Genomic DNA, 17,348 nt, shown 5'->3' with positions numbered 1-17,348 from the left:
CAATGCAAGGTGAAATTTCCCCACGGGAAGCAAAGGCTGGAGTCACAGTGTCAGCCTCCAACCGAGACTCAAGGAGCTCTGCTTCCTTCCCCTTTGTCAAAACTTGTTTAGCTTGTCATGCTAATAAAGTGTTTGAAATGAACTGAGTTAAAAGTATGTGGAAAGGAAGGGGGAGGATGTCTCACCAGAGTGCATGGGGAGGTGGTGGAGGGGTTAGGCATGACGCCGGCTCACCCCAGCGTGCGCAGGCAGATGGGGCTTCGTCCGCGTGTGGGGCAGAGCCCATGTGCGGGGGAGGACACTGCATGCCCAGGTGCTGGGACAGCACTTTGCCAGGGTGCAGGGCTGGGGGGAAGGAGCTGATCCCCCAAAGCCCTCTGAGGGCAGAGCAGGGACTCGCTGGCTCTTTCGGGTAGAGGCACGTGGCTGTGTGTCGTCTCTCGAGGAGCCCTTCTGCGTGCCTAGCGCATGTCTGCAGCTCACAGAGACTTTTTTTATTTTGTGAAATCTGCAGCACTGCTCTCCCTGTGCAGCTCTCGTTGTTTATAGGGACGGGTCCAGGCAGGCCAGGGAGGAATTACCTTTCCCTAGGACACGCTTGGTGCTTGGCTGAGCACACTGCTTCTCTGCTTCACGGGAGCTGCTGAAGGCCAAGGAGCCAGTCAGTCTGCAATTAGCCTCCCCTCCAACACTCATCCACATCCCCTGGGGCTGCTAATTATGGACTCCTCTCCTCTGCACCCGGGGTTCAAGCCTTTCTAAGCACAGGCCGCAGTTTTGTAAAATGACCTTGAAATTCACTGCAACAGGCTCTCCTGCCAGGTTTTGCTGCAAACACCAGGAGATGCCAACCTCTGTAAATACCCAGGAGCAAGCTCAGGGGCAAGCACCAAGGAAGCTCAAAACATTTGCTTCAAGAGACTCCCATTAAATGCTTGCACACTCCTGGTGAGATTAAGAGGTTTCATTGCTAGAGCTGCCAGCTGGAAAGGGAAAGGGAGAAGGGATGGCTGGAGGTGGGCTTCGAGGCACCTGTGGGTGTGTGCCAGAAAAGGGAAAGCCTGGCACACATCTCCTTCCCACTCCGGTCCTTCCAGACCTCCTCCTGGCAGCGGAAAGCAGCTGGGGGGAACAGGTACACCCCCTGAAGTCTTATGTCCTTGGAGAGCCCTGAAATTAGCTGTCACACACACATGGAGGGAAATCAGAAATTACAGGGCAAAACAAGAAACTTACACCTTCTCAATGGGGTTTTTTGAAGGGGGATGACTCAGTCTTTTGAGCTGTGGGAGAGCAAGGTTAAACACCTTTTCTCTAGCCGCCCTCCATATATACCTCCACCTCTTTCCCTCCCTCTTCAAATTTAATTTCTTTTGACTCCAGTATTTCATCTTTCTTTTTTCCTTTTTTTTCTTTTTTTGTTTTGCTGATGATTCTGTCCTGTCTTGGACAAAAGTACTGAGGGTGGATTCAGGGAATCTGTATCTCAATATAAATATAATGTATGACTTTAAGCTTACTTTCTCAGCTCCTCACAGCAAGTTTGGAGGCTGCCAGGTACCGAACTCAAGTCTATTATGACACATACACTCTCCTACACTCCGAGGATCTGTTTTATTGGAGCAGCCCAGCAGACAGTCAAATTTTAGCTAGTCCCAACGGAGCAGCTCCTGGAGGCCAGTGCAGGGTACGGACACCCCTCAGGAAGCAGCAGCCCCGATGATGATGAGGGACCCCCCACACTGGCGTGGAGTGGAGGTGAGGCAAGCTGGCAGTCAGAGGCTTGGATGGGGGCTGACACTTGGCTCTGAACATCCAGGAATCACCTCCCGAGGCACCACTGCAGCACCCATACAGTCCATCCTCCCTTGGGCTTGGTGATGCTGGGCCACGCCCCTGTCCAGTGGGTAAGGATGGATGGAGCCTGCTCATACCCAGCATCCTTCCCCTCCCAGGGCCGGCTCTGCACAGCTCAGGGGAAGGTACAAGCATTGCTCTGCACAAAAGTACTGAAGAACCTGCCCTTGTGGAAAGCTGCTCCTTACTCTATTACCTAAGAGCTCATCTTCAGTGCCCTGGAGCAAGAGGGTTTGCAGCTCTTTGGACTTCATTCCTATTTATTCTCACTATCTATATAAATGTCTAATCATTTTTTAAATTAATGCCTTTTCTTGTTACCCAGTGGCAGTGACTTCCCCAGATCATCAGTGTTTAGGATAAAGGCGATCCTTCCTCTTGTTTGTTTTCACTGCACTTATTTCTGATTTTGCCGTGTGTCCTGGCAAGCCACAAAGGATGCAAATAAAAGAGGCTCATGCCAAGCCTAGGCAGTGTTCTCAGGGACTCCAGGGTCACAGGGAATGTGACACTGGGCTTGGGCAGCATTCCTGGAGGCTTTGGGAAAACACAAAATACATCCCAGGGTAGCCCAGGGTGGCTACCCTTAATGCAGTACTGAAACAGAGGGTGAATCCCAGGGCAGCCCCCATATGCTGAGGCACCCCTTCCCTTGCAAAGCCACCAGGCTAAGGGAATTAGGTATTTCCCTCCCCAGTGCCATTCCTGGTGGCCTCAGCCACCAGACCTAGGAAGGTCTGAAGGGCTTTTGGAGGCTGAACTGTACTTGTGCCACCAGAGAACAAAACTTAGGGCAGGGTGACACAGGATGGATTCATCAAGACCACAGCTTGGCATTTTCTCCATCATTCCCCAGATCTGCCGCCAGTCCTGCTGTTGAGTGTATGTGTTGTCATCTGTCAACCCGGCCACGCTCCGCAGAGACGGTGCAAATTGGGAGGGAAGAGCCAGGAGGTTTTCCACCTTTGACTTTCACCCTCTCCCTTCTCTTTTACCCACCCCCTCCACTTCCCTGCTGCAGGCACAAACACCTACTGCCCATGGAAGCTATTTCTAAGTAATCCCGGGCATCTGGGGAATGAGGCTCTGAACAAATATCGGAGCGTGCGTGTGCAGGGAGCGCGCGCACACACACACACACACACACGCATGCACGCACAGCCACGGTGCTGCCGCAGAGTCAAATATAGACCTTGGGGAAGGGGGAACAATGGCCAGGGTTGGGTTACATGGCTGCAGGGCCAGCGAGCTGCTGATGTTTGTTGTGGGCTGGGGTGGAATGGGAAAAGCAAGGGGGGTGGGATGGGGGGAGAACATTTGTTTTAACCCAGAGACCCCGGGCTGGTGCCGTGCGTAAGGCGGAGAGGGTGACCCAGAGTGAGAGCTGTGGGAGAGGATGATCATTTGAGTTGGCAGCTCAGAGGTGTTTGCAGTCTTTCTCCAGCTGCTTTGTGCCACTCCTTTGCCTCCCTCGAGGGATTAGAGTGGGCAGGAAGGGGTGAGTTTCTCTGGGCTTCTGCACAGGGAAGAGTTTCTTTCTCTTCTTGCTCCAGGGAAGGCTCCTTGGTGGAGGAGAAGAGGCGACATCACCTGTTCCCTCAGCCCAGCACCTGCTCCTCACCCCTGATGTCCGGCTGCCTCCAAGGTGCAGGTTCCAGACACTGGAAGAAAGGGAAGCAGCTCCAGCTGGTTTTGACAGGTAATTCCTCCCTCTGTCTGGGAGCAGTGATGGTGCATTGGAAGGATGGCAGGGAAGGGAGCCTGCAGCCAGCAGACATCGGAGGGAGAGACTATAGTGATGGGTCATTCCTGTTCCCACCCCATGTCTCTGTTTTGTGGGATTTCCTTCATCAGAAGGAAAAGCAGTGGAGGGACTCTTATGGCTAGGAAAAAATCCTTCCTAATTCTGCCCCAGCAGCTGTTCCATCCGAGACGCCTCTAGGGATGGCACGGCAGGGATCAGAGCCCAGTAGAGCAGGGTCTAAGCCAAGTGCAGGAATACCCTCCTCAACACCCATTTCTTAGGTCCGCAAATAGAGCTGCTCTGTTTGAATCACCCTGGGCAGCCCAGGGGCTGCCAGAGCAAGACTGGGACTTGGGACTGCGGTGGGGGGTGGGACAGGAGGCCTTCACTGTTGAGTGAGGAGGGTGCCCAAGGTCCACAGTGCTTGGGGTTCCCTTCTGGTCCCTGCCCCCTCCTCTGTACCCACTTTTTTCACTCCCACCCATCCCTGCCTGCTTCTGTCTGTGATACTCATGTGCAAAACCAAACCTCATTTCCTCGAACATGCCCATTTCCCCCCCTCTGAAATCCCACCCGGGTTTCTGTTCTCCCTTCCCCTGCCTCAGCATTCAGGTCTCCAGCAACAACCTTTACCTCCTCAGCCCGGACAGCCCTCGCTCCACACCACAGCTCTCACCTCTGAGAGAAGCGGCACAGGGAGAGCCACGTGTCCTGCTCCGTGACTGCAACCTAACCCCGTCTCCCTCTCCTGCAGCGCTCGTGTGTAGTCATCGATACTTACCGATATCAAAGTGCGCAGGGACCCCTCAGCAAGCACCCTCCTACCTGCCTGTTCAAATGCGCACACAGCACCCAGAGGGTTTTCTTGGGCACGTTTAACCAAAGGGGTTTAAGAGCACCTAGGCATGGTTGTGCAATGGTGTTGCAGCGCAGTGTGGTCGGGACCAGGTCAGGTCCCAGCAGAGGAGTGCGAGAGCAGGTGAGGATGTTGCGGGACGTGGTGTCGTACCTCAAACAGTCAGTGCAGGCAGTAGGATTTCAAGGAGGAGGTGAGGGTGAGTCTAAGCAGCCTACACTCAGCATTGGAGGCACCGCCAGTACAAACTTGGCCTCCAACCCCAATGACTGGAAGAGCCAAGAGTGCAAAGCAGGGTGTTGTGGGGGTCAGAGGAGAAAGGTGGATCCTTCCAGGTCCTAAAGCATCGGTGACTGAAGGAGAGGTTATCTATTTTTTAGCCAAATACCAGGAGCCGTGCTTTGCCCTCAGCCTCCCCCTCTCCCTTTTGCTGTAAGCCCCAGATATGGCATAAACCCCAGAATATGGTGCAAACCAGGACTCAGAAGCAGGCTGAACTGGACGTGAAGGACTGGGGGATGAGAATGGATGGAGAACCACAGGAAGCATCTCAGAACAGAGCTGGTGCAAGCCTGTCCCATAAATACCTGAGGAGCTGATGGAACAGCCTGTGAGCAGCAGGAGGTTTGGACCTCCTTGGCCCTCAGGGACATTGGAACAGTTAGGTGGGGCAACGGAGACAGGAGGAGGCAGGCAGGGAAAGGAACAGTGCTCCTGGCTGATAAGAGAGCAGGAAAGGGGCAGGAAGGGGTCACCTCCCGTGGCGGTGGGCAGGGTGGGAGGGTCCCATGTTATTGCTCAGTGGGGTTGCGCTGTCCAGGCCTGCTGAGGATGGAGCAAGCAGGGGTCTGCAGTCAGAGCTGGCGGAGAGCTGGGCCTTGATGGGCTGCTGGCTGTCGGGCTGTGCCAGGGTGCGGGGGCTGGCAGTGCCATCTGTGGCTGCCGCAGGGCGCATGGTGCTGGCAGGGCTGTCGGGAACTGCAGAGGGGGGACTGGAGAAGGTGAGAGCACCCATGGGTTGAGCTTTGTCTGGTGAGATGAAATGGGATGTGGAAGCATCCATATAAGTGCCAGTAGGGCACAGTTCTTCCTTCCTGGTGGAAAATAGCAAAACTCATGGGGTGCAGGGGTAGAAGAGGGCTGGCTGAGGGGGACTTGTAATCTAATTAAGGATTGCTAAGACCTTTGAAGGTGACAGATGCAATCTTGTCAAGCAGCAGAAAGGCTATGCAAGGTGAGGAGGCGAGCGGGCAGCTGTTCCTTCTGAAGATGTGACGGCCCAGCCCTTACCTCAGGGCTGTCACCCTGTCATTGACTGAGGTGCTGGTGTCTACGGCTTGTGAGTAGCAGTGAGACAAGTGCCGGGCCCCACAGCCTTGCCGGATGGCTTCTTTCGTGTGGGGTCACCACCCCACGTTGCATCTCTGCTTTAAGATGGGGCTTCCTGACCCCACGGCTTGCCCGCGGAGCTGTGTCAGCGGCCCCCGAAGCCGGCAGAGAGAGGCCGCAGGAGGCACCTTCACTTGTGTCGGATAATCTGGGTGAAATGAGGGCTCGGATCATCCCGCACTATCTCTGAGAGGAACCAGGCTGCCAGGCGCGGTGCTCTGCGGCGTCCCGCAGCAGCAGCCCCCGGCCCCTGCCCACGCGTGTGTCTGCAACCGCGAGGGGGGCCGCCGCTGCAGCCCCCCCAGCCCCGGGCGGGGGTCTCCCAGCAGGGCCGCACATCGGGGGGCCACCCCTAGCCCGGGGCACTCCTCCATGCCCTGCGGGCCGCCGCGGCGGGACGGGAGCGGTGACCCCTCGCAGACGCAGCCCCCCCGCCCACCCCCGGGGCGGGCGGACCCGCGTGGGGCCGTGCCGGGCCCCCGCCCGCGGCGGCGGGAGCAGGGCAGGGGTGAGCGGGCAGGGCGGGCCGGGCCGGGCCGGGGGCTGCCTGCGGTTTGGGGCGGCGGGAGGCGGGATGTCCCGGGGAGGGAGCGGGGATGTGCAGGCACACGCAGCCGCTGGCAGGCGGCCGGGGCTGCACGGCGGCGGCGGCGGCGGGCGGAGCGGCGCGGCACACGCGGCGGCAGCTCCCTCCGCAGCCCCGCGCCTCCCCAGCCCCGCCGCCGCCGCGCCGGGCATGGCCGCCCCCCGCCGCCGCGCACCGCGGTAGCCCCACGACCCACCGCGTCGCCGAGGTGAGCAGGGGGGCTGGGGCGGCGGGGACGGGCAGCCCTCCTCCCCCGGCCTCCCCCAGCTGCCGCCTCGACCGCGAGGGGGGGGACCGGTGAGGCCGGGGCGATGCGGGGCTCAGCCGAACGACCCCCTCCGGGGGACGGGACGGGGGGGAGCAGGCGGGCACCCCCGTGGCCGTGCCCCTCCGGGAGGCACTGGGAGCTTGGGGTGGTCCCGAAGCCGCGGGGGGGTGGGGAGGGGGGGGGGGCGAGAGCGGCGATCCGCAGCGGCGCGGTATCCTCCAGGTTTCCACCCCGGACCCCCAGCCCGGAGGGGACCCCGATAGCCCCCTCCTGGGGTTGTCCCTGGTAGCCCCCATCCGTACGGAGGTCCCTAATACCGCCGAGGTGCAGGTTAATAGCCTCCGGGGGCGTCCCTAATAGCCCGCAGCTCCTGAGGGGCTGGTGGCCCCCAGCCTGCCGGGCGGTAGCGGAGGAGCGGGACGGGGGCACGTCCCCCCGCTGTGTCCCTGCGACCCAAAGCCAGGCCTGCCCGGGTGCTGCTCCCCCTCCCCCTGGCACCGGCTGTCCCCCGAGATGCCCCCGGCGCCTTGCCGGGGTGCGGGGCAGCCCCCTGGGGGGAGCTGGGAACAGCGCTGGTGGGGCGGCTGCACCTCCGGTGGGGCGGCTGCGGGGAGCCACGGGGCAAACGACCTGTGCAATGACATGTGGGGGGCGGATGGTGAGCTCCTCGCAGCCCTGAAGGAACAGGATACCAACTGTTCAGCCCTAAATTATTTTATAAGTTTCACAGGAATTGCTTCATCCTTCCCTGAAATGCAGCAGCTGTTCGCCACTGCCCAGCGTCTTGGGGCAGGAGGCAAAGGAGGGTCCTGCAGGCATGGTGACAAGGGGACCGTGGGGAGGGAGGATGCTGCAGTCCACGCTGGGGCAGTGACAGGAACATCCTGTAGCCTCCGAAAATGCTGCATCCCTTGTTGGTGATGCTGGAGAGATGCTTCGAGCAACGTCATTGCTTTTGTGGGCTATTTTGTCTGGTCCAGGCAGGTGAAGCCCTTAGCAGGGACCCCAAAACCTCTTCCTGCAGTGGATGTGTTCATGCGGGTGGGTGGCAGGACTTCTCTCTCCATTTGAGAAGTCTTTCATGCAACTATCAACCCAACACAACCTTCCCAAGATGAAGAGTCAAGCTGAAAGTGGCATGGCCCCTGTCCATCACACCCACGCGGCTGGATGGAGCCTGCTCCATACCTTCACCACGCTCCTAGCAGAACCGTTTAACCCCTCCCATCTCATTATAGTGATATATTTATGATATCACCCTCGAATTTCCTGCCCTTAACAACCCCAGAAGGCTGGGAGGGAATGAAGCGTTTTTGGAAAGTAATGCTACTTCACGAGGGCAGGAGGCGGTCGGAAAATAGATGGGTGCAGGAACCCTGGGCTGACAGGGCTCTCTGCAGGACAGCCGAGGAAAAGGACCTCGTGAGAGCTGCGTGTTTGCCCTTCCTGCCCGGGCTGCAGCCCAGGTCTGGTGCCTATCGCTTCGCTTCCTTGCTTGGAAAATGAAATAGGGCTGCTGTTGACTGCCTGCTCGTCGACTAGATCTACCTCATTCCCTGCCCTCCTGAAAGGCTTGAAAAGCAGCCTGGGTGCTGCAAAAAGACTCAACCACCTATTCATTCGAATTTGTACAGGAGGGACCTTGTTTAACACAAAGCTCAAGCCCCCCAGGCCTAGGGAAGGAAGATGAAGGTCCCCACAGCTGGGCTGGTATTTCTGGAGGCTTCTGCTCTCTTGATGGCAGCTAGGAGGGGCAGCTACTCCAAGATGTGGTGTAACAGCCTCAGCTATTGCACACTCAGGATTGAGTGTGCACACTTGGTTCTCCTGTATACGCATTTTAAAAGGCTTTTTGATTCTTAGTGCTCCAATGTTGCCTTAGAGGAAGGAGTCTGGAAGGACAGAGAGGAGTGTGGTGACAAGTCTGTACAAAACTGGATGTTTCAACTCAAAACTCCCAGGTAGCAGAGAGGAAGAGATGCGTGAAGTGAAGCTGCGTTGTGAGCCAGGGTTTTTTTTCTGAGCTTGCTCTTTTTCTCTCCGTAGGTGTTCATCTCGGTGGGGCCACGCTGACCATGCTCAGGAGCTTCTGTCTCCAGCTCATGTCCTTGGTTTGGATACTCTTGGCCCATCACCAGCTTGCCCAAGGTGAGTCTCTGTAGACACGTGTCCTTCTCTTTCATATCTGTCTTTCCAAACCTGTCCTTGGCGTTGCTGAAGTCTCCTCAGTTTTCCATGCAAAATAGAGCTGGCCTGACCTGGAAGACCAGAAAGTGCTACTCAGTCATCCAGCACCTGGGGGGTGACAGGTAGCAATGGTAGAGACCCTTGCTGTGGTGCCCATGGGGGTGGCAGTGCCTGATCAGGTGGGCAGTGAGAAGTCCCGCTGTTCTGTCTGGGTGAATGGGTCTCTGAACTGATGAGCCTGTTCAGAAAGGCAGGGCAAGGGAAAAGAAGATCCCAAAACTGAACAGCTAATTCTGGATCCCATGAGAGAAAATCCCTTCCCAAAGATTAGTTTGTGCTCCCCTAGCTCCGGATAAGCAATGAATTCCCAAAGCCATCTGCCAGGAGAGATGGTTACAAAAAGGAAAGGCGATGATACTCAGGCTTGCACTGAGAAGTCCCAGGATGCTGCTCCAACTCCATGGTGGCTTGTTTTGGGAGGCTGTTATCCTGAGCAGTGGGACCTTCTGCCTCACTGTAGCAAAAATGCATGCATGGGGGATTTTTCCCCCTGCTCGCCTCCTAGGCAGCACATCATGCAGCTTGGGGAAAGCCTGAACGCATCTCTTGGTGTGGGGGCTTTAACGAGCCCCGGGCCGGGATGGCAGGGCTCAGTCGGGTAAGGGTGTTCATCTCCTGGGATTATGCTGGGCTTCTGGAGAAACCCCCTGCCTCCTGACATTTGCTCTGCCTCTACTGCCCACGGAGCCTGAGTGACCCAGCTCCCTGTGGGGCTAAGATACAAGCGAGTGATGGAGGAGAGGGGAAGGTGGAGATGAAAGGGGAGACCTGGCTAGAGAAAGCAGACCAGCGCCAAGTGGAAGATGAGAAGTGGCATGGCAAAGCCATGGCTCAGTTACAGCTTCTGTGGCTTCTAAATAAATAAACAGAACTGGATACCTGGCTCCATGCGATGCCCAATCCTGCCTCCCTGCACTGGAGGAGGAGTGCTGGCAGCTGAGTCCTGGTGGAGGGCAGGAGCCCAGCCAGACTGCTCCATGCCAAAAGCTGTCCCTGGGGATGGGGACATGCTGGGAGATAAAGAGCCATTCCTTCCATTTCCATCCTTGTTCCCTTTGTGCCCCTCACAGTACCTGGCCCTGACCTTTCCCACCATGCTTGCTGGACAACTGTGGGAGCAAGATTCCAGGTGGGTCAGGCCCTATTACACAGGTCGCCTTAATGCACAGGTGACCCCAGCTCTTGCCATGAAGGGCCCCAGGTCTAAAGGAGGCAGCAGAGGGAGGGTGGGAAAGATGATCAGAGATCAGGTAGTTTTGAAGCAGTCCCATTTCTCAATAAAGGCAGTGTTACTGTTTCTTGGGTCACTGCAAAATCCTCATCTCTCCTGTGGCATCCAGCCACTGAAAGGAAGGTCCCCTGCCTTACAGTTCTAGGGAAGGGCGGCGCTTAGGAAAGAAAAAAAAAAGCTGTGAGCCAGCAGGGCCACAAGCAGATCTGGAGTCATCTATGGTCTCTGTTTAACTCAACTCTACCCATCTCGTGCCTTGTAGGTGATGACTGCAGTGAGCGCTGTAATCTTGCCCACGGCTGCTGTGACCAGGATGGGAAGTGCAGGTATGGCTCGTCCTTGGCTCCCTGCTCCTGCTGCCCTGACCGTAAATGCTCTCCCTCCCTTGATGCTGTGTCTTCAGTGCCCTCACCCCTGCCCCACATTGAAGAGATGCCTCCTCCTCCGTTCACCCACACCTGGAACCGATGACTGCTCTCTTTTCACCTGACACCTTCTGGAGCAGGAGATTTTGATCCCTCACCTTCTTGTTGGTCCCCTCCAGCCTTTCCTTCAGTTCTTCCAGGGTCCCCCTCGCCACACACTGACCAATGTAATTCTGCTGAGCCCTTTTTGTCTAGGCTGGAGCTTAGGACAGCCTGGCCATGCCTGGGTGATGGGAGGCAGCCTTCAGGCTCAGATGCGATGGGGAAGGTCATCAGGCAGCAGGGCAGGCTTGGGGGTCAGCCAGCTTACTTGGCTTCCTCACCGGTTGAGATGTGGTTGCTCTCCCTGGGGGTGTGGAAGAGAAGAGCTGCCAGTCTGCACATAAATGCTTCAGGGCAGCAGGGGTCACCTCTCAGAAGCCTGAGCTGTGGTGGGTATCTCCGAGTGTTTTCATAGAGCGCTGGCAAGCTAGTTGCAGCAGTGTGTGTGTGATCCCTGGCATCCCAGCTCCAGCTGGTGCCCAGATCCTGCAGGTGCAAGCTCAGAGCCTGACCCTGCACTTCAGCCTGGGAAGCAACCACGTGGCTGCCTTGGGCTGCCACGGCCCTGGACACTGTAGGGCCACCCAGAGCCTCCATCCTGCAGGGCAGCCCCAGGAGGAGCAGGCTGGCCCAAACACCCGTGTTGCAAGGGGACAGACTGCCCCCCGCACCGATCTCCTCGCTGGGGCATGCTCAGCCCCTTTTGCAGCACAGCCCCCAGTGTCACACCACACCTGGGTCACTTGTTCTCACCTAATGGAGCAGACGTGGCTGTAGTGACCATAGCCACACTGACCACTGCGTCAGGGAGCTTCCAGCTCTGGTTTTGCTGGGCCTCCAGTTGTAGCTGCAAAGAGCTTGGTCCTCCCTGTGCCTTTTCGGTGGCTGTGGCTGGTCAGGGGAGCTCGGTGCTGTGCAGCCCTGGCCAGAGATGATGCACTTCTCCATGTGGTGGGTGGCCCAGCTGCAGGTCTTTCTGGTGGAGGCACACACGAGTTGCTGCACCGAATTTCAGGCCTCCAGAGCATTTGCTGAACACTTCAGCAGCTTGGCAGTACCCCAATTGAAATCTCCCCAAACTCAGGGAGACTTGGCCGCTTACCTGACCTCCTCCTCACCTCGGCAATTTTTAGGTTGGCCATCTCCCTTTTAGAGAAGGGGAAGAGTTGATGGCACCTGCTCCCTGCAGGTACTGGGGCTAGGGGTGCCCACAGCCCTCTGTAAGCTGTGAAATGTGAATGCGTTTCCCCAAACGCTATCAGGCACGTGATATCGCTTCCATTCCCATCAGAAAGCCTCCAGCTAACATACATATTTATTTTTTTAACCATTTTCCTCATTGCTTTGGAACAACCTGCAGTGACAATAGCCAGTCCAGATGTGAGAGTGCAGCTTTGGACCAGCCTGGCAAAGCTGCAGCCACGGCACGGCACACCGAAATGAGCCCCAGCCGTGGAAATGCTTACTCTAGAGACTTGCTCACTCTAGAGACTGCGCTGTTTTTGTTAGGTTTAATTTGGTGCTGTTTTGCGTATAGCTTTTGTTGTGGCTGGTGCCACCTCCACGCAGTTGTTGTCTTGTTGTCACTTGCTTTCCTCCTTGGAGCTGGCAGGTCTGAGGGAAGCCACCGGAGCAATGTAGCCTGGCTTTACTTAGCCATCGCCACTGCCCCACTCTTCTGGGGCCAGAAGGCTCGTTGAGTGCTGTGGGTTTTCCTATCATACTGCCCTCATGAGCTGGCTGATAAGTCTATTCCATATGCCAGCCACGGCAAGCAAGGTTTCGCAGCTGGATTCTGGTGCACTTCAGAAGAAAAAATGACATGTGTTATAACGCAGAGGGGCACAATGACACACATGGGCCTCAGGGGCCTCTTGTTCCTTTCCCTCAGAGAGTTCAAGGCCAGGCATGGGGCTGTTCTCTGCCCGACAGACTGGCTGTGCGATGAGGGAGGTGCAGGAACTGCTGAGCTAATGCAGGGGTGTATACAGAGTGGCTGGCTGGAGGAGAGCAGTGGGATGTGGGCACTGAAAGTGAAGCTGCTGAGCTCTGTTTCTGCCCCCTCACCCTCCCTGGCTGCAGAGGGTGAGTCTCCTCCTGCTCTGTCCACTTGCTTCCTTGGAGAAATGAGATGCCAGTACTGTCCTCCTCTGGAGGGGGGAGCCAGCAGGTTCATGGGGGACTTTGGGAAATATTCTCAGTGCCAGCATATCTGTGGGAACCCTGCACGGCAAGCAGCCAGCTTTTCTACAGCCCCTGCCTGGGTTTTATCACGCTGCCATGTGCTGTTCTCCTGCAGGTGTGATCCAGGCTGGGAGGGCGAGTACTGTGAGGAGTGTGTGCGTATGCCGGGCTGTCTCCATGGGACGTGCCACCAGCCTTGGCAGTGTATCTGTCACACCGGCTGGGCCGGCAAGTTCTGTGACAAAGGTGAGTCACGGGCTGGACATCCCAGCCTCCGCTGTTGAGGGCAGAGCCCCAGCACACCCTGCATGGACGGGTGAGCCAGCGTAGCAAGAAGCCGCCCAGGTGATGCTGCTTGGGCTGCCTGGGAGATGAGATGTTGCTTGGCTGCCATGGCTGGGACCATCCCCTTCCTGCAGAAGAGGTCAGGCTGCCGCCACCTGCTCCCTGGCTGCACAGCAAGAGCTGCCAGGACACCGGCCAGCCTCAGGAAACGGAGCAGATGAACTCATTGCCTTTCCCGACACAGCTGGGCTCTGGGCAGCACCTCCTGCTTCCCCCAGGGCTTCCTGCCTTCAGCAGGTAGCTTTGTGAACTCCCCTCTGGCCTCAGAGGCTTCCCTGTGCTACGGGGTCTGCACTGGCTGGGCAGATGGCATGCACAGCATCTTCATGTTGTGCAGATTTGCAGGATGATGTGCTTTCTCTGCACCCCTAAGCCTGTGCTTGTTGTGGGCTGTAGCTGGGAGACACCACGTAGACACTGCATTTCCATTGCTGCAGATGCCCACTGGAGGGGAGGAGGGAGAAGCTCCTGCCATTTCTCCATCCCCACTGGGTTTGACAGGCTGTATTTGAACCGAATTGGCCACATTTGCCCCTCTTTTCTCACTAATCCCCACTTTTCCTTCCTCTCAGACATACACATCTGCGAACATCAGTCCCCATGCCAAAACGGGGCTCAATGCATCTACGATCGAGATGGGGAATATTCCTGCCTGTGTCCAGAAGGCTTCCACGGGAAGGACTGTGAGATGAAGACGGGGCCATGTGAGAAGGCAGGGTGAGACACAGCAGCAAGGGAGCAAGATTACAGACCGCATTAGCTTTGGGTCACGCACTGCCAAGCGGTGGCCCAACTTGGCTCATTATCTGTGGATTTCCATGTGCTAATAGAGTTAAGCAAAAACCATCTTTGGCCTTGGTTTAGCTGCATAGATTGCAGAGTCCCATAGGGGCAAGGTCTCTTTGGCGATCTGAATAGATTCCTGTCCCTCACTGCTGTAGGTGTGATGAGCTGACACCCGTCATGCCTTCAGGGAGCATCAGGAGGGCACGTTTCCTCTTCAGATCTTTTGGCTGAAGACCCTCCCTGGTGGGTGGTGGGCCTGTGCACAGCCACAGCCTTTGAGGAGGTCCCATAGCCTTTCATCTGGGGGGTGGGGCAGAAACTCCTACCTGGTCTTCTTGATATAGCTGCCCCCATGGAGAGAGACAGTGCCCATGTGAGCAGTTGTGTGTGTTTACCTCCCTGGTGTGGGGGAAGCTGCTTGCTCTGCTCTCCAGGGCCATGACCCACCCTTGCGCTCTCCATGCAGGTCTCCATGCAAGAACGGGGGGCAGTGTCAAGACGAAAACGGCTTTGCCAGCAATTTCACCTGCCGGTGCCTTGCTGGCTTCGTGGGAGCTCTCTGTGAGAATGACGTGGATGACTGCCTCATGCGTCCCTGTGCCAATGGTGCCACCTGCCACGATGGGATCAACCGTTTCTCCTGCCAGTGCCAGGTGGGCTTCGAAGGGCGTTTCTGCACCATCAACATCAACGACTGTGCCAGCCAGCCGTGCAAAAATGGGGCAAAGTGCTACGACCGCATCAATGACTATGACTGCTTGTGTCCTGACCGTTTCACTGGCAAAACCTGCGAGATCTCTGTGGCCAAGCCCACCTGGGCTCCCCCGTACCACCCTGTGAACCATGAGAATGGTGGAAGCGTGAAAAGCACCACCAGTGAGATGCTGGGGGTGACGCAGCCAGAGCCTGTCAGGACCGTGGTCACGGGGCGGCGCGTGGCCAACCACAGTGAGAAAGAGGGGGGAGGGTTGTTGAAAATCTCTGTGAAGGAGGTGGTGACCCAAAGGGACTCAGGGCTGAGCGAAGCCCAGCTGGTGACAGTGCTGGTGTTTGGAGTGCTGACGGCGGTGCTGGTCCTCGTCACTGTCCTGCTAATGCTGAGGAACTGGCAGAGGGGCCGTCAGAGATCAAACTGGTGCCAAAGCCCTTCTCAGGCTGCAAGGAAGCTCCAAGACCAGGAGTGTCAGGTGGGCATGCTCAACACCATCCTGATCGAGCCCAGGAAGACGACGGAGCTGTGAGCTTTGAGGACTCTGAGCCGGGCCCTGGCAGGTCGTCATGCTGGCAAACCCCTCGAACTGCACCCTGTGGAGCCGTGCCGGCACCAGCTAGGCAGTGGGGAAGGGCTCCCAGGGCAGCGAATGCGTCAACAAAACCCCTGGGCATCGAGCATTGGTGTGATGGCCCTGCCTGGGTCTGAGCTGTCGGCGCAGCCAGCACCCACGGGCACCCATGGGCACCCGAGCGCAGGGCTGCGCTGGGGCAGCTCTGCAGGGGAGCAGTGACGTGACGCCTGCAGCCTACACCACACAGCGCCCGTATCGTCTGACACAAGCTCTCAGAGACAGGACGGGCAGTGCCGGGGAGGGCACAGCCTTCTTGCAAGCCCACATTCTGCCAGGCCCTTTGTAACTCCTCGCTGTGACTGTAGGAAGGGCTTTTGTCCTCATTTCCACTGGTGTTGGAGTGTTTCTTCTCAGGTCTTGGGGATGGTCGTGGCCACACAGGCCTCCCCGTCCTGGTACTGCGTGGGGTGGCTCCCAGCTGTTGCTGGAGGCTGTCAGTTCAGATGCTATGTCCCAAGGGAGCGAGCAAACCAACACCCTTGCTCCCTGGCCTTGAGGTTCGGTGGGCCAGTTCAAAGAGACTCTGGAGATCATTTGGGGTCTCCTTGTGCCCTTCTTCTGCCCTGGTGATGCCCCCTCCTCTTGCTGTCAGACCTGGGGTTACAAACACATGCTGTACTTTCCTCCTGATGATCCAGGGGTCTTCTCACCCCACTTTACAGAGCCGTCCTTTCTGGTCTAGCCACAAATGACCGAGCTCCTTCCCCTCTCCAGCATGCACATCTGCCTCAGTGTTTGCTGACAAGGAGGAGCATGGTCTGCTCCCCTCTGGGCCTGAGCTGGTCCTTCTCACATGCCCTCGCAGCTGAAATGAGATGGACAAGGCTGGAGATGTGCTGTGGCTGGTTCAGGAGCAATACACGATCCAGATCCTCCTTTCCTCTCCCAGTCACTCCAAGGCAGGCAGCTGGTACCAACCCCCACATCAGCCATTGTAGCATTTTTTGATACAACAAAGGCTAAGCTCCCCACAGTGGATGGATGTAAGGGCAGGCTGCTGAGCCTGGGCTGGCCATGGGAAGCAGACACAATACCACCTTCTTCACCATCGCTAAAGCACAGCTAAGAGGCATTAGATGGCCATGTCACTCAGCCTTTGTACTAGGTCTGCCTGTGCCGGTGTGTGGCGTGCAGCAATCCACGTCTCTGCCAGGTTCTGGGTTTTCTGTGCCTCCTCATGGGCACAGAGGGCTAAACCGTGGGGTAGAAAACCCCATAACCCAAACCCTACTCCTGTAGGGTTGCAGAGCTGGGTTCAGGATGGTGTGAAGACAGCAGAGGAACAAGCATTCAGCCAGGAGGGAGACCTGGGAAAGGGGACTGGGGCTTCATCAGAAAGATTATTTTTTTAATACATGGATGAATGATGTACCTTTATCAAATAAAACAAATACAAGTGCAGAAACAGTGTATCAGAGAATTATAAAATAATGTAGTTTGCAAGGGACCTCTGGACACCAACCTCCTGCTCTCAGCAGATCCAGTTAGATCAGGCTGCTCAGCCACTTTTTCTGGATGAAGCACCACTACTTCCCTCAAGAATGCAAACCCAGATTGTGGCATAGGAGTTGTTCTGCCCCATGCTCTGGCTGCAGAGCCTCAGAGGAAGGAGCGGGACCTGCCTCAGGACAGTGTAGCAAAGGTGTGTACTCACTAGATGTTGCCTTAGAGTTTGGGGGAGAAGGGGAAAACCCAGGACTGAGTCCAAGGGTGCCAATGGGAAGAGCAATCTGATCCTAAAACTGAAAGCAGCTGTGGGTTTGTGTAGCTGGGAGCAGGAGGGAGTTTCCCTTGGAAAACTGGTCTTGAAATAAACTAGCCTTAGAGGCCTTTAATGTAATCACATTCTGGCCCTTCAGGGGAAGGCCTTCTCCACTGTAAATGAGGAAAAGCAGCAAGGTCCTTGGGTGCGACTTTCTGGGCTTGGAAAGGTCAGTGCCCACTGAAAGTAGTAAGGGAAGAGGTAAGGTTGTCTTTGGGCAGAGAGGGCACCACTCCTGTATCTCACAGGGAAGGGAGTCTTGGGGGAAAAGGGGACAGGG

General features: G+C 56.9%; 1 protein-coding gene across 1 annotated transcript; it reads left to right on the top strand.

Moving 5' to 3' along the window:
* The first annotated feature begins 8,755 nt into the window (after window positions 1–8,755).
* Window positions 8,756–17,326, top strand: DLK2 (delta like non-canonical Notch ligand 2). Its single transcript, XM_027805290.2, has 5 exons — window positions 8,756–8,848; window positions 10,441–10,504; window positions 12,945–13,075; window positions 13,747–13,891; window positions 14,427–17,326. Exons 1-5 carry the CDS (start codon window positions 8,776–8,778, stop codon window positions 15,199–15,201), a joined length of 1,188 nt encoding a protein of 395 aa, XP_027661091.2. The 5' UTR covers window positions 8,756–8,775; the 3' UTR covers window positions 15,202–17,326.
* Window positions 17,327–17,348: the final 22 nt, after the last annotated feature.

This window comes from Falco cherrug, chromosome 13, assembly GCF_023634085.1.
Source record: "Falco cherrug isolate bFalChe1 chromosome 13, bFalChe1.pri, whole genome shotgun sequence".
NCBI lineage: Eukaryota > Metazoa > Chordata > Aves > Falconiformes > Falconidae > Falco > Falco cherrug.
The sequence above is the reverse complement of the archived record's forward strand: the minus strand, read 5'-3'. Positions and strand labels throughout refer to the sequence as shown.

Bases quoted from the DNA above. Each gene is read 5' to 3' on its own strand.
- DLK2 (XM_027805290.2), top strand. From the start codon at position 8,776: ATGCTCAGGAGCTTCTGTCTCCAGCTCATGTCCTTGGTTTGGATACTC. The intron at 8,849-10,440 runs GTGAGTCTCTGT...CGTGCCTTGTAG, and splicing joins CCATCACCAGCTTGCCCAAG to GTGATGACTGCAGTGAGCGC. The intron at 13,892-14,426 runs GTGAGACACAGC...CTCTCCATGCAG, and splicing joins GGGCCATGTGAGAAGGCAGG to GTCTCCATGCAAGAACGGGG.